The 26,577-nt window shown below is 38.0% G+C and overlaps 3 protein-coding genes, 1 long non-coding RNA gene and 2 pseudogenes across 5 annotated transcripts; 4 read left to right on the top strand and 2 right to left on the bottom strand.

Moving 5' to 3' along the window:
- Window positions 1–474: 474 nt before the first annotated feature.
- Window positions 475–4,156, top strand: LOC131325304 (protein STRICTOSIDINE SYNTHASE-LIKE 4-like; annotated as a pseudogene).
- On the bottom strand, window positions 3,875–7,234 carry LOC131325306 (uncharacterized). 2 transcript variants are annotated; one of them, XR_009199650.1, is made up of 3 exons: window positions 6,760–7,234; window positions 6,326–6,437; window positions 3,875–4,994 (listed from the first exon to the last, which is right to left on the bottom strand). It is a non-coding gene; the product is annotated as an uncharacterized LOC131325306 (long non-coding RNA). The 2 variants fall into 2 exon arrangements; XR_009199649.1 differs by having other exon boundaries at window positions 6,326–7,234.
- A 1,812-nt stretch (window positions 7,235–9,046) lies between these two features.
- On the top strand, window positions 9,047–12,408 carry LOC131325302 (protein STRICTOSIDINE SYNTHASE-LIKE 4-like). The gene is made up of 6 exons (XM_058357494.1): window positions 9,047–9,556; window positions 9,646–9,858; window positions 10,103–10,170; window positions 11,067–11,303; window positions 11,679–11,811; window positions 11,947–12,408. Exons 1-6 carry the CDS (start codon window positions 9,377–9,379, stop codon window positions 12,235–12,237), a joined length of 1,122 nt encoding a protein of 373 aa, XP_058213477.1. The 5' UTR covers window positions 9,047–9,376; the 3' UTR covers window positions 12,238–12,408.
- A 2,250-nt stretch (window positions 12,409–14,658) lies between these two features.
- LOC131325301 (RNA polymerase sigma factor sigC-like) lies at window positions 14,659–15,937 on the top strand (annotated as a pseudogene).
- Window positions 15,938–16,097: 160 nt separating this feature from the next.
- On the bottom strand, window positions 16,098–21,427 carry LOC131326792 (uncharacterized). The gene is made up of 9 exons (XM_058359671.1): window positions 21,419–21,427; window positions 20,599–20,883; window positions 19,659–19,794; window positions 19,161–19,356; window positions 18,984–19,016; window positions 17,876–17,931; window positions 16,889–16,940; window positions 16,710–16,795; window positions 16,098–16,287 (listed from the first exon to the last, which is right to left on the bottom strand). Exons 1-8 carry the CDS (start codon window positions 21,425–21,427, stop codon window positions 16,720–16,722), a joined length of 843 nt encoding a protein of 280 aa, XP_058215654.1. The 3' UTR covers window positions 16,098–16,287; window positions 16,710–16,719.
- On the top strand, window positions 21,363–25,570 carry LOC131325300 (small ribosomal subunit protein uS14z/uS14y/uS14x). Its single transcript, XM_058357493.1, has 3 exons — window positions 21,363–21,567; window positions 23,180–23,279; window positions 25,369–25,570. The coding sequence occupies exons 1-3, from the start codon at window positions 21,506–21,508 to the stop codon at window positions 25,375–25,377; spliced, it is 171 nt and encodes a 56-aa protein (XP_058213476.1). The 5' UTR covers window positions 21,363–21,505; the 3' UTR covers window positions 25,378–25,570.
- Window positions 25,571–26,577: the final 1,007 nt, after the last annotated feature.

Genomic DNA, 26,577 nt, shown 5'->3' with positions numbered 1-26,577 from the left:
TTGGACGTCAGTGATGACTGCTATCAGTTTATGGAAGAGTAGACTTGAGAGTGATGATTTTTGTATTGATTCAATCGGTCATATCCAATGTGGTCGCAGGTATGGTGTACAAATAGGTGATGCAAGCTTCCTCTGAAGGTATGGTGACCAATTCTTCTTCTTTTTCTTCTTTTCTTTTATAACTAGGTATTTAGGCCCACTTACGCACACCTCGACTAAGTGACCAATTCTTCTTCAGCAGTAAGCATGAGAGACTTTAAATTGTAATCATTCATTCCAAATTTATGCTTTCTACTAACTAACATTGACAAATTCTCTGTTATTAGGTTCATTTGTAGTTTTGATATCATTTTACTTTTTCCCTAGTCTTAACTTGCATAGATTTATGTAAGTCAAGGAATCCCTTCTATCCTTGTTTTGATGTTGGAATTGTATTATTCCGGATCCAGTCCAAAAAGGAGCAACACTAAGACCTCTCAACCAGTATTAGTCAAACTCCATCTATAGTTTCTGAAAGCCACATTTAGGACAAACTATCAGACTTCGCTTATTGCACCACAAAACTTCAGAGCCTTTAGTTACAACCTTATCTTCCATACCCAAGTTTCCATCCCCACAAAACCAATGGATTCTGTAGCAGCAGCCTCAGGACAGACCTCCAGAGCTTACTTAATGGGTTTTTCAATCTTTATTTTAAGTTGTTTTCTGGCAATTATACTTCAAGTCTTCTTCTTCTCACCCTTCACTCCGGAGCCACTTGAACTTCCTCCAGCCTCTTCCGCTTCCCTTCTTCCCACAAACAGGCAATTACAGGTGAACTAGTCTTCGGTTACGTAAGTATTTTAGTATATGCCTTTATAACACGATTAATCTTATTACAATGATGTTTGATTTTGTTCTCAGAGAGTTATAAAACTAGGAGAAGGGATTTTGGATAAGCCAGAAGACGTGTGTATCAATAAAAATGGGACTCTCTACACAGCTACAAGAGATGGTTGGATTAAAAGATTGCATAGAGACGGCTCGTGGGAGGATTGGAGGAGGATTGAAAGCGATGCTTTACTTGGACTGACAATAACAAAACATGGCAGTCTCATTGTCTATGATGCTGAGAAGGTAATACGGAGTATGAACATTAGCAGAATATAGAGGAGAAATGAATGGTGCCTTGAGTAGTGTCCCAATTTCATTAACTTTTCATATACACTATGACACAATTATTGATTATCCATGTGATGTAGAAGTTCATGACATCATGTGGCTTAATTTGTTAAAGATTGGGTATTTTAAACCACTAATTCCATCCATGTGAAGTAGTCGTTCATAGAAGTAATGGTAATAGTTTGTGGTGCGCAGGGTTTGCTTGAGTTTGGTGAAGATGGAGTAAGTGTTCTTGCATCCCATGTCAACGACACAAAAATAAGGTATAGGTATATGTCATGTTTTAATGGTTGAGGCTTGGGGACATGATAATCTAGGGTAGTTCTCTGTTTTACTACCAGAATGCTGGTATGGCCCTTGAATGATCACCAACTGCATAGTTAGACCACGAATGGTGTTTGTGGTTGTGCCGTAAATTCTTCTATCATGTGATAAGATGAAGGAAATTCTCTGCTGAAATAATTACAACCTCTTAAGCCATGAAAGACTCAAGTTAGATTAACTGATACTACTATTTCCACCACGAGAAAAATAATAATAAATTCCCTTGGTCCATTGGAGATTGTCCCGGGAGTTAACTTCAGGACCCCTAGTTAGTTGAGGTGCTCTAGAGGTGCACGTAAGCTGGCTCTGGTATGTCTGCAGTCTACAGGAACCACACCCTACTGTATAATTAAATTTAGATGAGAAAACGGACATGCAGGCACAAGTCTCCGTGACATTTCTTTTGTCCTCATATAGATTAAAGGCCATAGCAGTATTGATATGTAAAGGGTTTCAACTTGGAAAAGAAGACTTGTGGCACTTGGTTAAGCAAGGGAATCTTTCTGTTGGGACCAATTTCTACTGATGATGTACTATGGTTTGGTGGTATATGAAACTGATTCATGGCTGTTGTACTCAAGTACTTATTCAGTCTTTTATGACATTTTTGGTTTTTGGATTTTTCCTTGTCTTGTCACTTGCAAGGTAGCCAGTAGCAAATATCAATCCCCTTGAAAATCTATTATGAATATCAGGTTCAGCGCTCGTCATGTTAAAATTCCAATTTTGTTGAAGAGATTTAAATTACTTTTCACATGCTGGGGATTATCCGTGGACATAAAAATATCAGCTTCCGTTCTTGTGTTGTTAATTACGTTTGCAGATGATGTGATCGAAGCAACAGATGGTAGCTTATACTTCAGTATCGCAAGCACCAAGTTTGGACTTCACGACTGGTACTTTGATGTGCTTGAGGCAAAGCCTCACGGGCAGCTTCTCAAATATGATCCCGTGTTGAACGAGACATCGATAGTGCTTGGTGGCCTTTGTTTTGTAAATGGTGTCGCGCTTTCGGTTGACCAAGATTATTTGGTTGTCTGCGAAACTTGGAAATAAGTGAAATTTGTTAGAAAAAACATTTAACAGATGGGAAAAAAAAAATGGATGATTTAAGGTTATAGTTACTTGTAGATAAGTAGTGCTTGCTTCCTTCTTGAATTGTTGGTATGGTAACATATTACTCCCCCCATCCTCTTTTAGTTTCACTATTCTGGATTCAACAAAAGATCCTCTAATATTTTTGTAAATTATTCGGTTCGTGATGATTTTTTCAACATTTTATCTACATGAACGAAATGACATCTTTTGATTGGTAAAAATGAATATGAAGTTTTCCATGAAAGTACTTTCTTGATTCGATAAGAGGGCAAGGCTGCAAATGGGGACAGAGGCAGTTCTTTCTCATATCTTGCCATTTCTGTTTGTTGGCCAGATTTCGGTGCCTAAAGTATTGGCTAAGTGGAGAAGGCAAAGGAAAAACAGAGATTTTTGTGGACAACCTTCCTGGTGGACCTGATAACATCAAACTTGCTCCTGATGGATCATTTTGGATTGCTCTGCTTCAGGTATTAAACACCAAAACACAACTATGATAGATGACCGGAAAACCCGCTTTCAAATATTTCGTATTAAAACTCGACAATCTAACAAATCTCATGGCGAATTCATACACCCGTCTATCTGGAGCTAACTTCCTGTGGGTTGTCCATCACAGTTAACCTCTGGCAGGTTGGAATATGTTCACAATTCCTAGGCATTGAAGCATTTGGGTGCAACATTTCCCAAATCGATGATCCCGATGGAGACATGATGTCATTTGTGACTTCGGCCCTGGAGTTTGAGGACCATCTCTACTTGGGAAGTCTGAATTCCAACTTTATTGGGAAACTGCCACTGAATGGTGCAAACTACTCTAGTACCGAATGAGAAGAGGAAGAACAATACAAAAGATGAATGAAGGGACTTGTATATATTTCTTTCTTCTTTTTCCTATAATAATCTCCTGACTAATATCTTGTGATACGAGGAACAGTTGAATCTGCAACATATTTTTCATACTTGAATGGTCCGAAAGCACATCCATGGGAACTCTATTTTCTTTTCTTCCAAAATCTGCAATCAATTATAGCATTTTTTTTTTTTAACAGCTCAATTATTGCATATTTGATGATTCCATATAGGGAGGTAGAAAATTGACTTATTCAGCCATCCTAAAACACTGAAGTATGCAGATTTGTGCTTCTTCTTTTTTGCTTGGATGGATTAGTGGGCTTTGAGGTGTTTTTTACTTGGTGGTGTGAGGTGTTGTTTTCAACCACAGGTAAATCAAACACAAATTGTTGTAGAAGTGCATAGCCAGATTTCTAAAACACCAACCAAACAGCAAGAGTTTTTTTTGTCCTCAGCAAAGGAAAGATTTTACTAATCAATGCCAAAAAGATTACAAAGATTAAAAGGAAGACGGACAACGATGGCATCACTGTAGAGACCTTAATTGCAACTAGGTTGGCACCAAGGCATGGACAATCATATGCCACCCGCTACAGCAAAAGAAAGAGATGTTGGCTAGAAGCCAACCAAAAGGGAAATACAAAAGTACAAAGCAAACAAATAGATACATCAAGACAAAAGCCTAGCCCACATAGCCATAGGAACACCGGGACAAACATCCTTGCAGAATTAGCACATGAAGCAGATTTTGTAGCAGCAAACATCCCCGGTAGGTTATAGCACCAAAGTAGACACTAAAGCCAGCAGACCATACAGATTGAGCCCTTAATTGTAAACCACATTTTACTCCCCAAACCAAATAGCATAATAGTGTAAGCCTCCAAAACAGCATCAGTCAAGCATTCGTAGCACCCGATCAAGTTTGCAACACAGCTACGAATCCAATTTGAAAACAAGTTTTAGAGCTTTTGACAATGCTCCAAAAAAATGTTTGGCACACGCGCGCGCGCGCACACCAACCAACTCATCCACACTTATCCCATAAGCACCACACACCCAAGAGACTGAAGTATTCTTGCAGTCCCTCCTATGTAAAATTACAGCAGCAGAACCAAACAAATGAACTCTGATCCACCCCAGCTTCACACCTTCTCAAGCCCACCTTCTATCTAGCCTTGCCAACACCAGCAACCCCTTCAACAGCACATTATTTCACATAATCCCCCCATATAGAATCAATCTTAGCCACAACCCATCTTCCCTCACTTTCAGTCTCCTAATACCATTGAGGCATCTTTTAATGTCATCCACCTGGGTACTTTTTAAGATCAAATTTTGCCTTCACCCAAAATGCAGTCCTGGTTTTGATTACATCTACCAGTTCATATCCTCAAGAGTCTTATCCTCTAAAAATTATATTCCATTCCTCTCTAGTCTCTAGCCATATGGAGAAGAATGAATCCAGTTAATGAAGAATGAGCATAGTAATCAGGCTCTAAACCACCAAATCATAATTATGAACACTGATCCTGAATCCAGATACAAGTTTGGTTCTGACCCTGATTAAATAATTTCCTAATTTAAAAGTGTATAGAGATATTCATACAGAGAGAGAGAACTGCAAGGAACCAAACTATGCATTTTGTACCGTAAACAAGGAATCGAAGAAACAGAAGCAAATTCTCGAGCAATAAAAATTTACTTTTGCAAAAACGGTTTCCGATTAAGTAGTTGACAATATATTTTTCCCAATACTCCACAATACAAATGCTCTGCACAAATGGGCTGCGAAAGTAAATAATCTCAATATCAGATGAACTTAATTTTTTTTTCTTGACTGATGTACTCGATGAGGTCTAAAATGTTACAGGCTCCGATTATTGAAATACGCACAAAAATACATACAAAAAGGGGGGGGAGAGAGAGAGAGAGAGAAGGTGGTGTTATGTGTGTGAAATGGTGTTGTCTGGTTAGGGTATTTTGGGATGTTTGAGGGAGTATATGCCAAGGCATCTCTCACAGGACCAAGATTGAAAGCAAGATAAGGTTGGCCTAATGCTCATAACCTGTTGTGGAAAAGTTAATTTCCAATCAATCATCCTACCGGAAGACAAATGTTACAAGAAAAAAAATATAGCAGTTCAAGAAAGGAAAAAAAATGCATTTCACGAGAGAAAGCTAAATCAAGCCAATGGATAACGCAGCATATCCCAATTGAATGATGCAATACATCATGAATAGAACTACCTATTCTAAGTGGAAGTGCACAGTTAAATGGTGTCCCGGCGTGGCCCTGAATTTAGATTCAAACTTGCATGCCTCAATGCAAGTCATAATCAACCATACATGACTTCCACCCAAGAGTCCCATGCCGAATTGTGGAATGATTAAACCGCTTGCACTTCAGCTAAAAAAAATTTATAGTGGTCTCTAACTACAATTAAATCTTTTCAAGCTCAATAATGACTGAATATCAGTACCCACAAGCCAAACCAGATTCCGTAATCCGATTTTTAACCAATGTCAATACATTCTTAACTGGATTTTTTCTTACCTTACCCTAGCAAGACCAAAGGTATGACAACTGAAGAAGGATGGTCAGCATGTTCATGTCTTATATATTCCTAACCAAAGGAACATTTGTTGCAAAATTGCTCTTCCACACAAGTCCTACAGCCACTTGGTTCACATCTTTCAACTTAAGATGCAAATCTGTCCTCCCACATAGATATTAGACAGGTTTGTACAAAAGATGCTGAAAGAACTTAAGGCCCGAGTATCTGGAGGGAAAAGCCGAAATGACTGCATGGTGTCAGTTTCCCATGCAAAGAAAGAATACTTCATGTTTCTCTGTTGCTAACAAAAAAGGCAATCAATCAGATTTTCTTACCTTTCCACCATTAGGGTCCCAGTGCCAAAATTTCTGGGCGGAAATGCAGTGCATGAAATGCTACCCAACACCTGAGCCTCTCATACTCAGCTAAGCAAGAGGGAAGGACAGGCTAGAAAGAAAACATAGACAAGTTAGAGGGATCATTACCTAAGTTAACAAACATATCTTAATAATAGTCATAGCAAAGGATAACAATGAATAATATAACATTCTGGCTAGAGTAGTAAGGTAATATTTAAGACTTTGCAGAAAGTCCAAATCAGCTAAATTGTCAAAATATATGAGGAGATCAACATTCTGGGTGATATTATATACTACTATCTAAGCCTCATTAAACTAACATGATTCTGGACATCTAGTTCACCAGGGTTTACTGGAACGTGAAGTACAGGTTCATCAATAAAACTATCTAAAAGAGATAATGTATGCACGAATACACCAATTCTACAAACTGCGTATCCTCCCTTTGTGTGCTTCCATGATTCTACAAACCAGCTACTTAAAGGCGGCTTTGTTCAATGGAAGCAACCAACAAGCCCTGACAATAATTCCACCCGGTGCGTAACTGTGAAAGAATGTGCCTTTGTATGTTTGCGAGAGAGACAAAGAAAGAGGTGGTGTAGTTCCAAGCCATATGAAACTCAATTGCCCAGAAAACTTCAGATGAAATAATGGGTACAAAGTTATGGATCCCGACTTTGCTGCTTATTTTGGAATCAAGACTTCACGAAAACCAAAGGCCGGAAAACGACTTACTTTCAGAAGCCAAATGTCAAACACGTAGGAGGCATATATATTGCATCAATTTCTAATACAGTTAGCATATAAAATCAAAACCTGCAAAGCTACTAGATTGTACGCTAATAGAAATTGAATTAGATGCAACAACCACCGCTCATTGTACCTTGGCCCTGTGGATGAGTTCACCAGCTCTGATCAAGTGTGTCCAACTTTCAGGTTGTAATCAAGTGTGTCCAACTTTCTTTTTTTCATTTTTCGCACGATATATCTTCTCCGATTGAATACCAGTAAGTCTTCGATCGACTTGATATTCTGCAAAATTATTTTAATTAAAAAGATCTACAATGTGGACGAATCGGATCATCAAATTTATTCCACACTAAGTCCGAAATTTCCGGAGAAACCTCCGATCAGAGTCACCTTTAATAAGGTTATAATCATGTGTGTTCAGCTCAACTTGTTTCATTTTTTTTCGAAATATATCTTCTCCGATAAAATATCACTAGCTACTCAATCGACTAGATATTCTACATGATTAACAAAATTGACAAGTTCTACAATGTGGGAAAATCGGATCATCAAATTAATTCCAAAATACGTTAGAAAATTGCAGAAAAAGGGTAGAAGCCTTTTTCTTGGTACTTCGCAGGTTGATAGTGAGAAGTCTGTTGAAAACAAAATCGCGTTTTGTACACCCGCGTTACTTATTGTTCGGACGTTGCTGAAGGCGCCTTTCCTGAACACGATTTCGTTGAAATACACATCTCATGTTCCAGACTCCCTTTCATGGCACACGATTTCGTCAACCACCTCTGTTTCGCCGAGAAATAATTTCATAAAACTCCTCAGTTTATTTTCACCAATGCCTTTGTTCTTTTTTGAGAAACTCTTTTTACTCTCTACACGATTTTCAATAATTTTCTCTATCCATTCATTACCACTTATTGCATCAAAAAAATATCCATTCATTACCACTTATTGCATCAAAAAAATATCTCGACGATGCAATGTCTGAATCAGACGTAGTTTCTTGGGGTGCTTTGTTTTCGGGATATGCTCGATTAGGATATGGAAGTGAGGCAAGAGAGTTCTTTGAGGACACGGAGAATAAAAGGATCAAACTGAATGGGATGATTGCGCTGATAAAAAAAAAATGGGATGATTGCTGGATTCAATCAGAGTAGATGTTATTCGGAATCAGTGTTGACATTTCGAAAGATGCATTCGCGAGGTTTAAAGCCTAAAGGGTATATCAATTCATGGGAATGGAATCAGACAAATGCGTTTCAGCACCCTCTGTGAAGCCATACGAATCCCATTTGATCAACTGGACTTCAACTTGAGCGCTACTGACTTTCGCAGCCAGAAATCGTGAGTCTGAAATTAGGAATTTCCATTTCTTGAAGCAGGTTAGCATGAAAGAAACTCAACCATATACTTTGGATAGTTACAGAATGTGAAGTCTGTGTTATCTTTCATTGGACAAATAAATACTACTAGTACCAAAGTGTAGATATGTTATCAATCAAGGAAAACCCATGCTTAGGTTTTCATTACAACTGGCATTGTTAAGCATGTGTTGACTCTGTAGTATGTCAGTCTATGCAAATTCTGCCATACGATTTTATGGGCTGTCTGTTTCTCTTTTTGAATGGAAGGAAAGCTGGATCCTTTTGAGTGCGTCTTTTTGAATGGAAGGAAAGCTGGATCCTTTTGAGTGTGTCTTTTGCATTGATTGATTGATTCAATGGGCCATATCCAAAATGTGGTCACAGGTATGGGGTACAACTACTTGATGCAAGCTTCCACTGAAGGTATGGTGACCAATTCTTCTTCTTTTTCATCTTCTATTTTTTTTTTTTTTTTATAACAAGGTATTTCGGTTAGTTTACGCGCACCTCGACTAAGTGACCAATTCCCCTTCAGCAGTAAGCATGAGAGACTTTAAATTGTAATCGTTCATTCAAAATTTATGCTTTCTATTAACGAACATTCACAAATTTGTAGTTTTGATATCATTTTACTTTTTCCCTAGTCGTCACTTGCGTAGATTTATGCAAGTCAAGGAATCCCTTTCATCCTTGTTTTGATGTTGGAATTATATTATTCCGGATACAGTCCGAAAAGAAGCAACACTAAGACCTCTCAACCAGTACTTTTTTTTGGCAAGTATTCAAACTTCATCAATAATTTCTGAAAGCCACATTTAGGACAAACTATCAGACTTTGCTTATTGCACCACATAACTTCAGAGCCTTTAGTTACAACCTTATCTTCCAAACCCAAGTTTCCGTCCCCACAAAACCAATGGATTCCATAGCAGCAGTGACCTCCAGACCTCACTTAACGGCCTTTTCAATCTTTATTTTAAGTTGTTTTCTGGCAATTATACTTCAAGTCTTCTTCTTCTCACCCATCACTCCGGAGCCACTTGAACTTCCTCCAGCCTCTTCCACTTCCCTTCTTCCCACAAACAGCCAATTACAGGTGAACTAATCTTCGGTTAAACGCAACTATTTTAGTATATGCCTTTATAACACAATTCTTATTACAATGGTGTTTGATTTTATTCCCAGAGAGTTATAAAACTAGGAGAAGGGATTTTGGATAAGCCAGAAGACGTGTGTATCGATAAAAATGGGACTCTCTACACAGCTACAAGAGATGGTTGGATTAAAAGGTTGCGTAGAAATGGATCGTGGGAGGATTGGAGGAGGATTGAAAGCGATGCTTTACTTGGACTGACAATAACAAAACATGGCAGTCTCATTGTTTGTGATGCTGAGAAGGTAATACGGAGTATGAACATTAGCAGAATATAGAGGAGAAATGAAATGGTGCCTTGACTAGTGCCCCAGTTTCATTAACTTTTCATATACACTATGACACAGTTATTGCTTATTATCCATGTGATGTAGTAGTTCATGACATCACGTGGCTTAATTTCTTAAAGATTGAGAATTTTAAACCACTAATTCCATCCATGTGAAGTAGTAGTTCATAGAAGTAATGGTAATAGTTTGTGGTGCACAGGGTTTGCTTGAGTTTGGTGAAGATGGAGTAAGTGTTCTTGCATCTCATGTCAACGACAACAAAATAAGGTATGGGGGTATAAGTCATGTTATGATCATCATATCTTGCCGTTTAATGGTTAAGGCTTGGGGATATGATAATCTAGGGTAGGTCTCTGTTATATTATCAGATGGTAAGGCCCTTGAATGATCACCAACTGCATACTTAGACCATGAATGGTGTTTGTGGTTGTGCCGTAAATTCTTCTATCATGTGATAAGGTGAAGGAAATTTTCTCTGCTGAAATAATTACTACCTCTTAAGCCATGAAAGACTCAAGTTAGATTAACTGATATTACTATTTCTACCACAAGAAAAAATAATAATAAATTCCCTTGGTCCATTGAAGGTTGTCCCGGGAGTTAAACTTCGGGACCCCTTGTTAGTTGAGGTGCGCTAGAGATGCACATAAGCTGACTCTGGTATGTGTGCAGTCTACAAGAACCACACCCTACTGTATAATTAAATTTAGATGAGAAAACGGACATGCATGCGCAAGTCTCGCAACATTTCTTTTGTCCTCATACAGAATAAAGGCCATAGCAGTATTGATATGAAAAGGCTTTCAACCCGGAAAAGAAGACTCGTGGCACTTGGTTAAGTAAGGGAGTCTTTCTGTTGGGACCAATTTCTACTGATGTATTATGGTTTGGTAGTGTATGAAACTGATTCATGACTGTTGTAATCAAGTACTTATCCAGACTGTTTTGACATTTTTGGTTTTTGGATTTTTCCTTGTTTTGTCACTGGCAAGTTAGCTGGCAGCAAATATCAATCCCCTTGAAAATCTATTATGAATATCAGGTTCAGCGTTTGTCATGTTAAAATTCCAATTTTGTCAAAGAGATTTCAAATTACTTTTCACATGCTTGGGATTATCCGTGGACATAAAAATATCAGCTTCCGTTCTTGTGTTGTTAATTAGGTTTGCAGATGATGTGATCGAAGCACCAGATGGTAGCTTATACTTCAGTATCCCAAGCACCAAATTTGGACTTCACGACTGGTACTTTGATGTGCTTGAGGCAAAGCCTCACGGGCAGCTTCTCAAATATGATCCCGCATTGAATGAGACATCGATAGTGCTCGATGGCCTTTGTTTTGCAAATGGTGTTGCGCTTTCTGTTGACCAAGATTATTTGGTTGTCTGCGAAACTTGGAAGTAAGTGAAATTTGTTAGAAAAAACCTTTGACAGATGGAAAAAAAACTGGATGATGCAAAGGCTATAGTCACTTGTAGATAAGTAGTGCTTGCTTCTTGAATTGTTGGTATGGTAACATATTACTCCCTCCATCCTCATTTAGTTTCAATATTCTGGATTCAACAAATGATCTTCTTGTCTTTTTGTAAATTACTTTGTTCTTGATGGTTTTTTCAATATTTTATTACCTGAACGAAATGACATCTTTTGATGGGTAAAAATGAATATGAAGTTTTCCATGAAAGTACTTTCTTGATTCGATTAGAAGGGAAAGGCTGCAGATGGGGACAGAGGCAGTTCTTTCTAATAGCTTGCCATTTCTGTTTGTTGGTCAGATTTAGGTGCCTAAAGTATTGGCTAAGTGGGGAAGGCATAGGAAAAACAGAGATTTTTGTGGACAACCTTCCAGGTGGACCTGATAACATCAAACTTGCACCCGATGGATCATTTTGGATTGCTCTGGTTCAGGTATTAAACACCAAAACACAACTATGATAGATGACCGCAAATCCCGCTTACAAATATTTCATATTAAAACTCGACAATCTTACAAATCTCATGGCATCTACCTGGAGCTAACTTCCTGCGGGTTGTCTATTGCAGTTAACCTCTGGGGGGTTGGAATATGTTCACACTTCCAAGGCATTGAAGCATTTGGTTGCAACATTTCCCAAATTGTTAGAGCGAGTGAAAGGCATGCATACGAAAGCAACTGTAGTAAATGTAGCTACCGACGGGAAGATAATCAGGAGTTTTGATGATCCCGATGGAGACGTGATGTCGTTTGTGACTTCGGCCCTGGAGTTTGAGGACCATCTCTACTTGGGAAGTCTGAATTCCAACTTTATTGGGAAACTGCCACTGAATGGTGCAAACTACTCTAGCCCCGAATGAGAAGAGGAAGAACAATACAAAGGATGAATGAAGGGATTTGTATAAAATTATTTCTTCTTTTTCCTATATAATATCTTGTGATACGAGGAACAGTTGAATCTGCACCATATTTTTCATTCTTGAATGGTCCGAAAGCACATTCATGGAACTCTATCTTCTTTTTTTCCAAAATCCGCAATCAATTATAGCATACTTGATGATTCCATATAGGAAGGTAGAAAATTGATTAAGCGCCTTGAGGTAGCTAGTTTGTGGTCGATCAGCTCACTTATAGCACTTAATGATGTTACCGAGAAAATCAATGGCCCTATAATTCCAAAATAAGTCATTGTGCGGTTTAAATAAGCCAGCTTATTGGCTTATTCAGCCAGCCTAAAACATTAAAGTATGCAGATTTGTGCAAAAAAAATTTCTTGGATGGATTATTGGGCTTTGAGGTGTTTTTTACTTGGTGGTGAGGTGTCGACCAAAGGTAAATCAAACACAAGTTGTTATAGAAGTGTATAGCCAGATTTCTCAAACACCGACCAAACAGCAGGAGTTTTCTTTGTCCTCAGCAAAGGAAAGATTTTACTAATCAATGCAAAAAGATTATAAAGATTAATAGGAAGACGGACAGCGATGGCATCACTACCTACCAGAGACCTTAGACACAACTAGGTTGGCACCAAGGCATGGACAATCATATGCCACCCGCCACCCCAAAAGAAAGAGATCAGGTTGGCAAGAAGCCAACCAAAGGAAAATACAAAAGTACAAAGCAAACAAAATAGAAACATCTAAGACAAAAGCCTAGCCCACATAGCCATAGGAACACTGAGACAAATATCCTTGCTGAATTAGCACATGAAGCAGATTTTGTAGCAGCAAACATCCCCGGTAGGTTATAGCACCAAAATAGACACCAAAGCCAGCAGAACATACAGATTGAGCCCCTAATTGTAAACCACATTTTACTCCCCAATCCAAATAGCATAATAATGTAAGCTTCCAAAATCAGATTCTTCCACTGTCTAAATCACAAAAAACAATGATCTACTTACACTAGTTTTCTATACATTGGCGAGTAGAAGGGACTGCAACCCAAGAAAAATAGGAGCATAGGACAAGGCCTTTGAGAGGCTTACAAAGACCAGCCTGATGTGGGGCAACAATAACCAAGGCTTAATCATCCAATTCACTGAAAGAATCATATCTCAAGTCTCAACACAACTGTTGGGATGATGAGTTGTTTGAGGAAACTCAGTTCATGAGTAATCATACAAATATATATCTAGCCAACTAAATTTAAACTGTCTACATACAACTAATAGACAAGTTTTCAAGCATTCCTCATTTCAGCCAAAAATATAAGCAACAAGAAAAGAAGCTGAGAACTAAAGATAAGCTTGGTAAATTGGGAGTTATTCCATCTTCATTAGCTGTTTGCTCCTTCTGCCATCAAGAACCAAAATATATACTTCACGTCTACTTTCTCTGCTCCTACTCTAGGCACATTTGGCTGCAGGTTTATCATCTAAGTGTATTTATGAACCACAACACAATTGGATTGCTGAAATCTCGTAGCTCATTTGAAAATCTAGAGGTAAATTATTTGGCAACTTAGTAGAAAGCTTGCTTGGGCATACACGATATACCAGATTTGGGAGGAAAGGAACTATACAGTTTTTCAAGTTATTCATCGACCTTTTCTACTGTTTTACATAAGAGTCGACATCTGTCTTAGAAGCTCCCAATTTTTATCTATAAAGCAAACTCCTCTTAACACCATGCTTTGTAGCTGTTGGAAAATCCTCAAGGAAACTTAGTTACACCAGACCAGACTTAATCATCGGATTTATCTAAATAATATTGTCTCAAACACAACTCTTGGTATTAGTTGTTTGAGGAAACTTAGTTACACCAAACCAGACTGACTTATACGTTCCTGGCCAAACTAGCCTCTCGTCCAATGTCATGATTCCAATATGGGTGTCTTACCATGAGATTCATGGCTGCATGAGTAACCATAAAAACATACAACTGGCCAACTAAATTTAAACTAACTACGTGGTAACTAATCTCTACATTTTCAAGATTCCTCATTTCAACCAAACATATTCACAAGAATCACAACCACAAACATGGATTTACCCTACAAACATGCAAGTGTTTTTTCATGATTATTGGATGTAACATGCTCACCAGAAGTCGCACGATTTCCACAACACATTACTGGATGTAACATCCTCTGTATTTTTTCCCCATCTCTAGATATGGGGGGGATCAAAATCCAATCTCCGTAAATAGAGATGGATTTAAAGATGCATGGGAGTGCTTTTCAAATGTTAATACAAAGATATAAAGTGTTGTTTGGAGTTGCTTTTAAGCAAGATCATCTTCTTCCTTCATTCTTTGGGAGTGACTAATCGTTTTTGTATCATGTAATTATTACAGTTGGTTGATGACTTGGAAAGAATTAAAACTGTGTTGGAAGAAGAAACAGGACGAGTAGCTAGCTTGAGTAGCTGGGCGGAAGCTGCCAGAATGGACAAGAAGATATTACTTCAGCATTTGCGTTCCGATTGGTATTGTAAGGACGCGCTGCTGAGAAGTGCACACTCCCTAGTTCTGTACCTTGGGAGAAACTACAGGGGATTTGGCTTGGCCTTTGAAGATATAATTCAGGTTCGTCAAATATACTTTTCTGTGGTTTTACTTCTTTTTATTTTTATTTTCATTCACTTTTTCAGTTTGATTTACTGACATGATTCTTTAACCTAAATATTTGGATTACGTTTGAGCGATTGCATTTGAATACCACATTTGGGTATTACCTGTTGTGGTGCCTTACATGCCACTAAACATATAATCTGATGGCCTAGCCACCCAGAAAACAAATCAAGATGTGTTTTATTTATTCTCTTAGTGAAAATGAAGGGAGAGCCTCATTTTCACTCATTTCCCAAGGATAGTTTCTAGCTTTCAAATCTATCTCTGTGCCGTTAGTGAAGCTTTTACTCGAATTTTGTACTTAAATCTGATTTTGCACATTGGAGTGTTTCACATCAAATGAAGCCTCTTACTTGTACCTAACATGGAAAGATGAAAGAACAAAATGCTGAGGGAAACAGGTTGAAAATTTGAAATAGCATTAGAGGAAGCTTCTCTCCCACCGTCCATTTTACTTTCCCTTCATTTTCTGTTCAGAACCAAAGAAAGTAAAATAATTAATGTATTCATTCCCCAAGTTCCAAATTGAGTGTTAAAATAATTAACCTATGATTCCAGATTTGAAGTTTACCTTACATCGCATTATACAGGAAGGGAAATTTGGTTTGTTGCAAGGTGCAATGAGGTTTGACCACACAAGGGGATACAAATTCTCAACTCATGTTCAGTACTGGATAAGGAGGTCAATGTCAAGATTTGTAGAACAGCATTCTAGGGGGATTCGAATTCCGGTATATACTTTCCACCTTCAGTATCTACAGATCCAGCAGGGTTTTAGCACCAGCAATATATATATATAGCAACTCTACACAACCTTAATGGAACTCTCAATGCTAGCTTACAATCAAAACATGGCAAAGAAAATAATAAATTCAGTAAATCAGTAGTGAAATGGTGACATGAAAATGCCTATGAACTGTAACTAATCACTCTTTCTATTTCAGAAGAACACCTAGACAACAAAACCAAGAATCATTAATCCCAATAATGCCTATGAACTATGCAGCCTCATCTCGGATAGTTATTAATAGAGTCTTCAATGCCTTGTTTGACTTTTGATCTGGCCAACGAAAGCAAGTAACCTGCAATTAAGCATAACTAAGAAGCAAAAGTTATCAACTACCTAATCAGTCTCTTTCTGGCTTGGATAGGGAAAATGCTTTGAAAGCTTCTCTTATGGATGCATCCAAGTTTCTCATTTTAGTGCTCTTGTGACTTTGATTATTACAAATATAAGAAGAAATACATGCAAATTTGGAGCCAATCACCCAAACAAATTTGCTTTCTTTTTCTCAGTCAAGATACGGCTTTCTTGAACCTTATGAATCGAGCTCGTACCTAAAGATGCACACAATAACATACTTTATCAGATAAAACTAGAATCGGAAGTGATCCCATGTTTAATAACACGTCGAGACAGTGAAGATCCATTTTATGTAAGAGCTTTCAATTTTACAGGATATAAATGTTAAAAATGTGCCAATAGAACATTTCATGCATAATATTGGAGGTTTACAGGTGTTGGAGAGTAAACTCTGATAGAAAATCGCAAAATATTTGTTAGGTGAATGTTCGTTGATATAGGAGGATGTATCTCATAGTATTGCCTAGTGTCAAGTGTTCGGCAGGGGTACTTCATGCATTTAGAGCCTTTATTGCCTGTGTAGCAGCTTATGAAGAAAATAGAGATTCAAAGTAGCATGCCATGTGATTCCAAGACCAGCATTATTGGCTTTCATCAATAAGTGAAAACAAGTAACCTAAACAGTGTCACTCCTTGTTCAGGACTTTGGGAACTTTGATAAATGGCTCCTCGTAATTTGGCACAGCGGATATCATGGCCTCCCTGGAACAAAGTCGAACAGAGATTGACTAAAAGTACAGCAAAATTATCAAACATTAGATACAACCAGGAAGTAGACAGTTGAAATCCCTTTACCTGTTCTCAAATGTTTCAGGCAAATCATCACGAAAATTTCCACCTTCAGTATCTACAGATCCAACAGGGTTTTAGCACCAGCAATATATATATATATATATATATATATATATATATATATATATATATATAGCAACTCTACACAACCTTAATGGAACTCTCAATGCTAGCTTACAATCAAAACATGGCAAAGAAAATAACAAATACGGTAATGCAGTAGTGAAATGGTGACATGAAAATGTTAGATGATAGGAAATAAATTTCCTAACTGTAACTAATCACTCTTTCTATTTCAGAAGAACACCTAGACAACAAAACCAAGAATCATTAATCCCAATAATGCCTATGAACTATGCAGCCTCATCTCGGATAGTTATTAATAGAGTCTTCAATGCCTTATTTGACTTTTGATCTGGGCAACGAAAGCAAGTAACCTGCAATTAAGCATAACTAAGAAACAAATGTTATCAACTACCTAATCAGTCTCTTTGTGGCTTGGTTAGGGAAAAAACTTTGAAAGCTTCTCTTATGGATGCATCCAAGTTTCTCATTTTAGTGCTCTTGTGACTTTGATTTGGCTATATATGTCAGTGCGAGCCAGAACCCAGCTCACATACCGCTTTAGTAGGCGAACAACCAACACTTGGAACCCACTACAGTCCCAGGAGGTGAAGGCCGACACTCGAGGTGCCATACTACGTGTCAATCCCAACAATCAAATGTAGAAAGAGAACATCCATCAACAAGCACCTTGCCTTTTTTTCAGGTAGCTTTTAGCTAGTGGGGAGAGGAAGGGGCTCGACTTAAAAGAAGAGGATGGAAGTTAGAAGTAGGCCAGCCGATCAGATAGTAGGAACAGTCCAGGGAGGGGTGGGAACTTGTATCTTATCAAGTGGACTTATTAAGGACATCTTAGCAGAAATTATTTGCATGACTAAATAATTAGTATCCAACAACAGCAAGTTCTTATTTCAGTGTTCCACCCACCTGCCCTAATGGCTGGCTGAATACTCTGGAGATCAACTGCTTGAAGTTGTCCAAACCTGTTATAAAGCAGAATATGAAGCGAAATTAGGACAACGTACAAATTCATTGATAATTTGATATCAACCTCACGAAACAGCCACAAAGGTCAGGGATGGGGTCAACAAAATGCAGCAGGAAAAATGAATTCATTCACCATATTTTACAAAACAGCTTACAAAGCATTACTTTCAATAAAAACCAAAATTTTGAAGAACTTAAGCATACCCCATTACCCATCAAATCTTTGAAGTTTTACTAATCACCCTATCCCAGTGCAGCTTAGGGATAAACATTTCTTGGTAAACAGCTATTATCCCTTAATACGTAAACAAAAGAAAGGAATGACTAATTTATGCATTGTTGGCTCATCCAATAGTAACCCTACAGAAAACAAGTAGACGTCATGATTCAGCTTGACAGTTCCAAGACAAAACAGAAAAAGCAATCTGATGAAAAAATAACTCCAATACTAATTAAAATTTTAGATCTTCATTATTTTTAGAAAAAAGAAAAAGAAAAAACTACTCCAATCAAAGAATGAAGCGTCTAATCTTACATTTGAACAAACTTTCCACTTGTCGCAGGTTTGGCACTTTAAAAAGTGGAGTATCAAGTCGTCAGTGAAAGTATTTATGACCGGATTGAGTTGAGTAAAATTACATCTGTCCGAAAACCTTAAAAGTTAAAAACAACAAAATGTTACTTTTTGCTAAATTTCACAAACTTGTTGCTTACTCGAGTTGAGCTAATTCAAATCATATGGTTTAAATTTAAAAATCAACACTACGGAAACAGAAACATATAGTTTACAATATTTCCTAAATTTCATCCGACTCAACTAATTGAGGGCTTTTTTCGTCATATGTTAGAAGAAACTACACTATCCAATCCCAGACCAACTCATCAACAAGGATATCAATTAATTGAGGTAGCTCGGATACAATATCAAAAAAAAAAACTGAGCAAACACCTACAGTTCACAGAAGAACCATATTACAGACACGCACACACACCACACAACATACACACGCACGCAGAGAGAGAGAGAGAGAGAGGTGTACCAATCTACCACTTTTTGGATTTTTGGAGCAAATTCTTCAACCTACAAAACAAAGATATATTGAAGGATATGTGAAGAAATATATGCAATATTTGGCTGCATTAAGACGTATACATGCGTATGTGTGAGCGCGCACGCTCATGGACATGTAATTGTTTGAAATATGAAATGGGTATTTCTCCATACTTCACGAGGGGTGAGAGAGATACGAGCGTTTTCAGCCAATCGAGGCAAATCGGGGGGCTCAAGGCCAGACCGAACCGAGTAGCTTCGGACCCTGTTCTGGAAATTAAGCGATTTTGAGAAAAAGCTGCTGTTGAAATTGAGGTCCGTCGTCCTTGGTGGTGTTGCTCTGAGAAGAAGCAAAGCTCGGCTTCCCATTCTACATGTGCACCAATAAATAGCAATTTTAGCTCCTCAACAATCTAAAAATGCATTTTAAACTAGACACTTTTTCTTCCCAAACTCCACCAACACTCTCTAATTTACCTATTGCCTATTACTGTAAAACATTAATTCTTCCATTCTTTGCCTTTATCTTTTTCTGGGGAACAGAGAGAAAGAGAGAACGGGATCGGAGAGAGAGAGAGAGACTTGGCCGGAGGAGAGATCAGTCGTCGTCGGCTATGCTACGCGAATCCCTTGTTTTGGGCGGCGACGAAGAAGAAGAGGTAAGAGGCGTACCTTGTTTCGTCGATGTGCGGAAGCCGATATGGTCGACGCAGTCGCCGCTGCAGAACGACGTGCAGTTCGGTGGGTTTTTTTTTTCTGGCTTTAGGGTTTTTTTTTTTGAAAAGCGGCCATGGTTTGTTTTTAAGTACTAGTATTATTTTGGGCTGTGAAGTTGGGTTTGTATGTTTGGGCTGTGAAGTTGGGTTTGTACGTTGTTTAATGGGCTTACTTTATTCTTTACTACTAAATAAATGATAGTTCAAAATATGTTTTGATAATTAATACTCGTAAAAAATTTGACGGGTATTAATTATCAAATTACGTCTTTACCGTCATTTTCCCTCAGTAAACATGATTAAAGTAGATTCTACAACAGAATAAATGGGCCTACATTAGCTTTTTGATGGACTGCGTTATTTTGTTTATGTATTCAGCCAAATTATAGTTTCAAGACCTTATGTTTTACTCCATCCGTCCCAAATTGGATGTCAATTTTTGATATCCATGCCAATTTCAATTCCTTATATCTTTCAATATGGATCTCAAAAAATATGCAATATGGATCTTGTTTGATAGTTCTCAATTAGTTCTATTATATAAAGTTTTCAAACTCATGAAAAACATTAAAGATTAAAAGATATAAGCGATGAAAAGTGACACGAGTTTCAAAAATTGTCATCCATTTTGGGACGGAGGGAGTAATTTATTACTCGACAGAATCCTTAATCCCTTGCCTTTATTTGTAAATTGTGATATACTACTTGTTATTATATAAAAAAGAAGCATACAAAAACTATCTAAAAAGCTGACATAAAAAACATATTTTATGTATAATATAAATAAAAAAAATGGAAAGTGTCAAAAATAAAAAAATAAAAGATATGGTATTATTTAAAAAATATATAAAATAAAATATACATAGCCTCTCCCAATCTTAAGAGCTTCTGAGTACCTCCGCTCCTATACTCTCCCACTCCTTCTTCCGCTTTGTGCAACTAAGCTGAGTCCTGTTCAACATCAGGCGCTTCAGGCCCCCTATGCCAACGAATGGTCTCGAAGAGGGGACCTGATTAGAGTTGTAGCGGCTGAGTTTTCTCAGTTTTTCAATGAAATCAGTCTTGGTATAATTACCAGGTTTAGGGACACCGGTGGAGATACCACCGGGGTGTATAATAATGTAGCGCGTAATACGCTGTTGTTTTTTGTACTTTGGGAGTGTAACGGCGGAGTCGGTATGCTATACGAAATTAAATGCAAAATAAGATATTATTATTAATGCAATATGTATAGTTGTTTACATTTTTGTAGAGAGAGAGAGAGAAAGGTCGAGGTTGTCAGTCTCGCTTTCACGACGAGAGATTGAGAAGATTTTAGGGCCTGGGCTTTTGGGTTTAATTAGGCGATGCTTCGCCGATTGATGATGCTTGAAGTTAACATGGATGTCAGTGGCCTCTCTCTCTCTCTGTTGTTCAATTTTTGTGAAAGGCGAAACCTTATGCTCGATTGGATGGTGTATACGATGGATGTATTACACAATACACCAAGATGAGAGGTGACGAGACTGATTTTGCACCGTTTGGTATCTATTTTTCACCCTGTATTAACTCATCCCTCATATTAAAAAAAAAAAAAAAAAAACTCATCCCTGCTTCACTAATAAAAAAAAGGCTGTCGGGGGGATTTCATAGACTGCTGGAGGGTATTTCGGAGATTTCGTTGCTTATAAATAGCTCATCAGCTTCGCAAATTAGGGTTTCAAGGAAAGAGAGCGCCTCAATCATCTCCGACTGCCTGTGTGATCTGTTCCTGTTGAACCTGTCAGCAGGAGAGAGAGAGAGAGAGAGAGAGAGAGAGAGAGAATGGGTCACTCGAACATCTGGAACGCGCATCCCAAGAACTACGGCCCTGGGTCGCGTACTTGGTCAGTTTCCATTTCTTGATTTTCGATTTTTTCACTTTCTTGCTTCATATATAGGTTTTTCTTTATCAGTTTTGGTGTGATATATGACATGGATGGCTTAGGTGTCTAGACAAAAGTGCTTGTGGTCTGGATAAGTAATTCACGCAGCTGTGAGGTGAAAGTTCTTGGAAGTAATTACAGCCCCTTTGGATTGAGTGATTTGGTGAGAAAATAAAGGACTAGAGTTTCTCTCCAAATTACTCGTTTTGATTGAACAATTTGGTGAGAAATGGAAAGAGAAGTATCGAAATGAAATTTTTTGATTGGCCCCTTTCTTCTCTCAGCATTTCTCACAATCCGATTTATAGTGTGTTAATATGATTCATTCGTTTTAAAGGTATCTTAAGTGATTGATTAGGGTTTTGGTAACTGAAGTTCGTTAGAGCCTGGTTGGCTCGCATTTCTGTAGGCAAGTGTGATTTTCATGCGAAGCTAAAAGCAGAATTGTGTTTCAAAGCATAAAAATTTGCTATTTGTTCTGACCTGACCCTAACTAAACGTAGTTCGTGTGTGTGTGTGTGTGTGAGAGAGAGAGAGAGAGAGAGAGAGAGAGAGAGAGAGAGAGCGAGAGAGAGAGAGCGAGAGAGTCTTTAAAACACATCCCAACCTATTAAATTACTAGAGAACGAGGATTGAGAGTGCGATCCCAGTGCAAGGATTGAGAGGGCAATCACAGGGCATTTTTTGAAAGATTATGTGACTAAGACCTGACCATCACCCTACCGCACTGGGACTTTCAAAGCAGTGGGCAACAAGGCCTGTTGCGGAGTGATTGGTTTGAGTTTATGTTACTAGGGAACGCTACTACCTCAGTGAATTACGTTTTGGTACAAACATTCCGAAACATTGTACTTTTCCATTCCAAAACGGTATACATAGCAATCCAAAGCAATCCCCGCAATTTTCCCAAAATATTCGACTTATTAAGGTAAAATTTTTAGAGAATGGAACTTTGGTGAGAGAAATTGTAAAGCTACCGTCAATTTGTTCCTAGAAATGTACTTTGCATGGATAATGTAGAAATGTATTATTGGATGTTTATCCCTTTGAAGGGTAAGTTTTGATTTTGTTATCCATAGAGTCTACCCCTAGCATTCTACAATTTAGACACTGGCGTACCACGTTCCCTTTCTGGTTCTTCGTACCGGTACGATCTGCGTTCCAAGTAACACAGGTCTGAGTTTTGTTTTTCTGTACTTTTTCCTCAAAGAAAATAATTAGGGTTTGAGAACCCTGTCTACCCATTTGTTGTCTTTGTTTGCTTTTGAACCATATAAGAATATGGAAGGAGGAGCATTTCTGCAGTTTTCGTTAAATGGTTACTTGGTTAGTATATGAGCAGATCATGATGATATTGATTTAGTTTATTAGTGTATGTTTTACTTTCATCATATTATGTACAACAATGTCGACAATAAGAGGATGAAAGCGTTAACTGTACCTGTGAATAGTTGAATTGTATTGTCTGTGCTGAAAATGTCGGCATAATATCTGCCTTATGTTTTAAAGCATTCCACCTCTTGTTTTGTTTTTGGATGAGATTATCTCATGTACATTTTTTGGTGCATGGCAGCCGGGTCTGTGGAAATCCTCATGGAATTATCAGGAAATATGGTCTCATGTGTTGTAGGCAATGCTTCAGGAGCAATGCCAAGGAAATTGGTTTCATCAAGGTTAGTTTTTGATAATTGCAGGCAATTCTGCTTTGAACATACTAAATGCCGCTTCTTATCGATATCGTGAAAAAAATTGAGTTTGATTCTCGATCGCAGTATGAAGGAACTTTTGTATTTGTAGCATCCATTATGTCCACATGATTAGGTTGTGGATATATGTAGGACTGTAACAAGCCGAGTAGGGTTTTTTTTTTCAAGCTTCGTTTAAAAGCTTGAAGAGTATAAAAAATATGTTCGTTACTTTGGTGTCTTTATATCAGTAGGGCTGATCGCAAACGAGTTTTAGTAGGACGGATTGCAAACTTAACTTGGATGGTTTTAGTTTTCTTAAACTTACTCTCAACGTATTGAGTAGTGGGTTTCTTCAAGTTAGTTGTGGAAACTTACAGGCTTCAAAAATCGTTCTAGCTTAGTTTGTTCATTTAAGAAGCTGATCTCCAACGATGTATTAACGACCGAATATGAGTCAAGACAAAGTAGCTTGGTTTGTTTAGAAGCCTTGGATTTATGCCCCGCTTAAGTTTGAAAGTTTCAAAACTTTTTGATTTATGTATTTTGCATACGTGTTGGACTTCACTATGGTAGTTTATGGCCAGCAAATTAATGCAATTAATATGCGTGAAAGTTTTGAAATAGCTACAAATGAAGTGTTTGTCATTTTATATTGTTCCACTTGGTTTCTAAAGTATTATTTGGTATATTGTTACGGCAAGGGCTATAATTTTCCCAAGCGGTTTGGGAGCACTATACTCCCAATTTTTCCCAACCATTGGATTGTATAAGTTGATCTCAACCCATTGTTTGTAAAACGTGTATGGTAAAAACTACCATAAACCGTGGTGAATAATTCCATAGAGTATGGCAAGTGTGATCATAACAAATTGTAAAAATGTGTTTGATTAATAATGACAACTAAATTGAATCTTATTAATGGTAAGTATTGTGCTAAATAGTGAATGAGCTTTTTCAGTACTTTCATGTTAATTGTAACTGGAACAAACTAAAAACGTGTTCTTCTTACGAATCACAACTAAATAGAATTCCAGTTACTAGTAATTATTACCCTAACCAGTAACCAGGTATATATTGCCTCATAGTATGATAAGCTGGGAAGCACGGGTACGCCAGAAACCTTGCCGTACCCGTACCGGTACGGGTACCGGTACGGCGTGGGTACGGCAAAATCGTACCGGGTACTTTTGGTATCTTTGGGTACGGCAAGGGTACTCCGTCGGTACGCCTTGGGTACTTTGCAGATTTGATCTGACCGAAAAGAAGAAGAAGAGAGAGAGAGAGAGAGAGAGAGAGAGAGAGAGAGAGAGAGAGAGAGATACCAGCCTTGATGCAGCAGCTTGTGTTCAATCTGGACAGCCACAGCAGCTGCTGCAACAGACGCAAGAAGAAAAGGAAGAAACAAACCTGTAGGGTTTGACTAGTTGTTGGGTTTGTCTACTTATTGGGCTTTCATTTAGTTATGGGTTTGTGGGCTTTTCTATTCCATAGAAGAAGTGTTTATGGGTTTGGGCTCCTTCATTAAATTAGGCTCTGGGCCTATTAATTATTTATTGGACTACAACTGGATTTTCTTTTAAATGTTTTGCAATTTAAGTGATATAAAATATATTTTTTGACATTTAAAGATAAAAAAAACATAAAAACAATAAAAAATTATATATATATTTGCTGTACCCCTGCAGTACCCATACCCTATTTTTTTGAGGTTTTGCCGTTTCCCGTACTTGTACTCGTACCCGTACCGCGTACCGGTACCCGTGCTCCATAGATGATAAGTGTGACCACTGACCACAACAAATTGGAAATCCGCATCTTTGTGATCAAAGCATCTCAGTAATAAGTGTAGCCATACAATATAGTAAGTGTTGCCTTGGTAAATGGTATGTAATCCAGTTTTTGTGGGTAGTAATATTGTGACTTTTTGGCCTGAAAATTGTAAAACCATCTCGTTCTAGCAAATGGTTTTGGTCTAATGGTTGTGATTTAGATATTTATCAATCTAAAGGTCCATATTCAATGGGGGCATGGCAGAAATCGTACTGATGAAAATTTTTGTTCTCTCTTCTTGCAGTACCGCTAAATGGGTGAAGCAAACCACAAATGGAGCTGAAGAAGAGAACCACTCCTTAACTAGTGGATTCGTTATGACAAGTCTCTAGAACTTTTTAGTGCGCAGACATTTTGTTGGATGTAATAGATTCTAAGAGTTACCACTGTTTGGTGGTGTTGGACTTATATTGGGAGAAGTTGAATTTCATGTGTTTGGTCTGGTATTTCCTTTTTGTATGTTACATTTTGCAATGATACTGTCAATTCTAGTTTACGTTCTAGCTGTAGGTTATTGAGGTGATTTGCTCTAGACGTGCCATGCAGTGCTGATTGACTAAGCTAGCAAAATTTGCCATATTTGATTTGCCGCGTATTGTATGATCATGAATTTCTAAGAGCATCTCCACGCCCTGCCAAACCCCCAGCCAAATCTATTTTGGGCACCCATTCCCATTTTGAGCCCCCCAATGGTCAGCGAAATCCCCTGCCAAAAAATGGCTCAGCCATTTCTTCGGCCAAATTTGGCTGGAGAAATGGCTGTGGCCAATGTACGTCATGGTTTCCCCTCTTTTCAGCTACCAAATCAAGACTACCCCAAAAACTTCCCATCCCAGATTCGTTGTGCCAAAAAATCTCCAAATTAAAAACCCTAAAAAATGGAAATTCTAACAAATTCGGGAATTTTGAACTCCATTAGCTGGATTGTGTGCCAATCGAAGTCGCCAGAGACAACTATAGACGTAACCGTCACTGGATTTATTGACAGCTCTAGCCGCCTGAGAGAAAATTGGTGGATGATTGACAGCTCTAGCCGCCTGAGAGAGAAATCGGTGGAGAGAGAACGATTGGTGTACAGAGAAATAAGTGTTGTGAGATGCCTTGGCGGCGGGGGGAGAGAGAGAGAGAGAGGTGCTCGGCTGAGAACTGAGTGAACGGCCAATTTTGCCAAGGAAATAAGAACTGCAAATTTTTCTTGGTAGATAAAAATAAGGTAGAACCCTATAATCGTAGTTAGAGGGTGATTAAAAAATTGTTAAAAATAATTATTAATTGCCAAATTTTGGCTCCCCCACCACTAGAGCAATTTAGCCAAATTTATGGCAAAAAAAACACCGTAGTCTGTAGCATGCCAAAATTTGGCATTGGCATCCTCAAAATGGCACCCACTATTGGAGATGCTGTGTAGGCCAAACATAAGCTTTGTTCTTATAACAATCTGCCATTTTGAAAG

The sequence above is a fragment of the Rhododendron vialii genome, chromosome 5a, assembly GCF_030253575.1.
Source record: "Rhododendron vialii isolate Sample 1 chromosome 5a, ASM3025357v1".
In the NCBI taxonomy this organism is placed as follows: domain Eukaryota; kingdom Viridiplantae; phylum Streptophyta; class Magnoliopsida; order Ericales; family Ericaceae; genus Rhododendron; species Rhododendron vialii.
The sequence above is the reverse complement of the archived record's forward strand: the minus strand, read 5'-3'. Positions and strand labels throughout refer to the sequence as shown.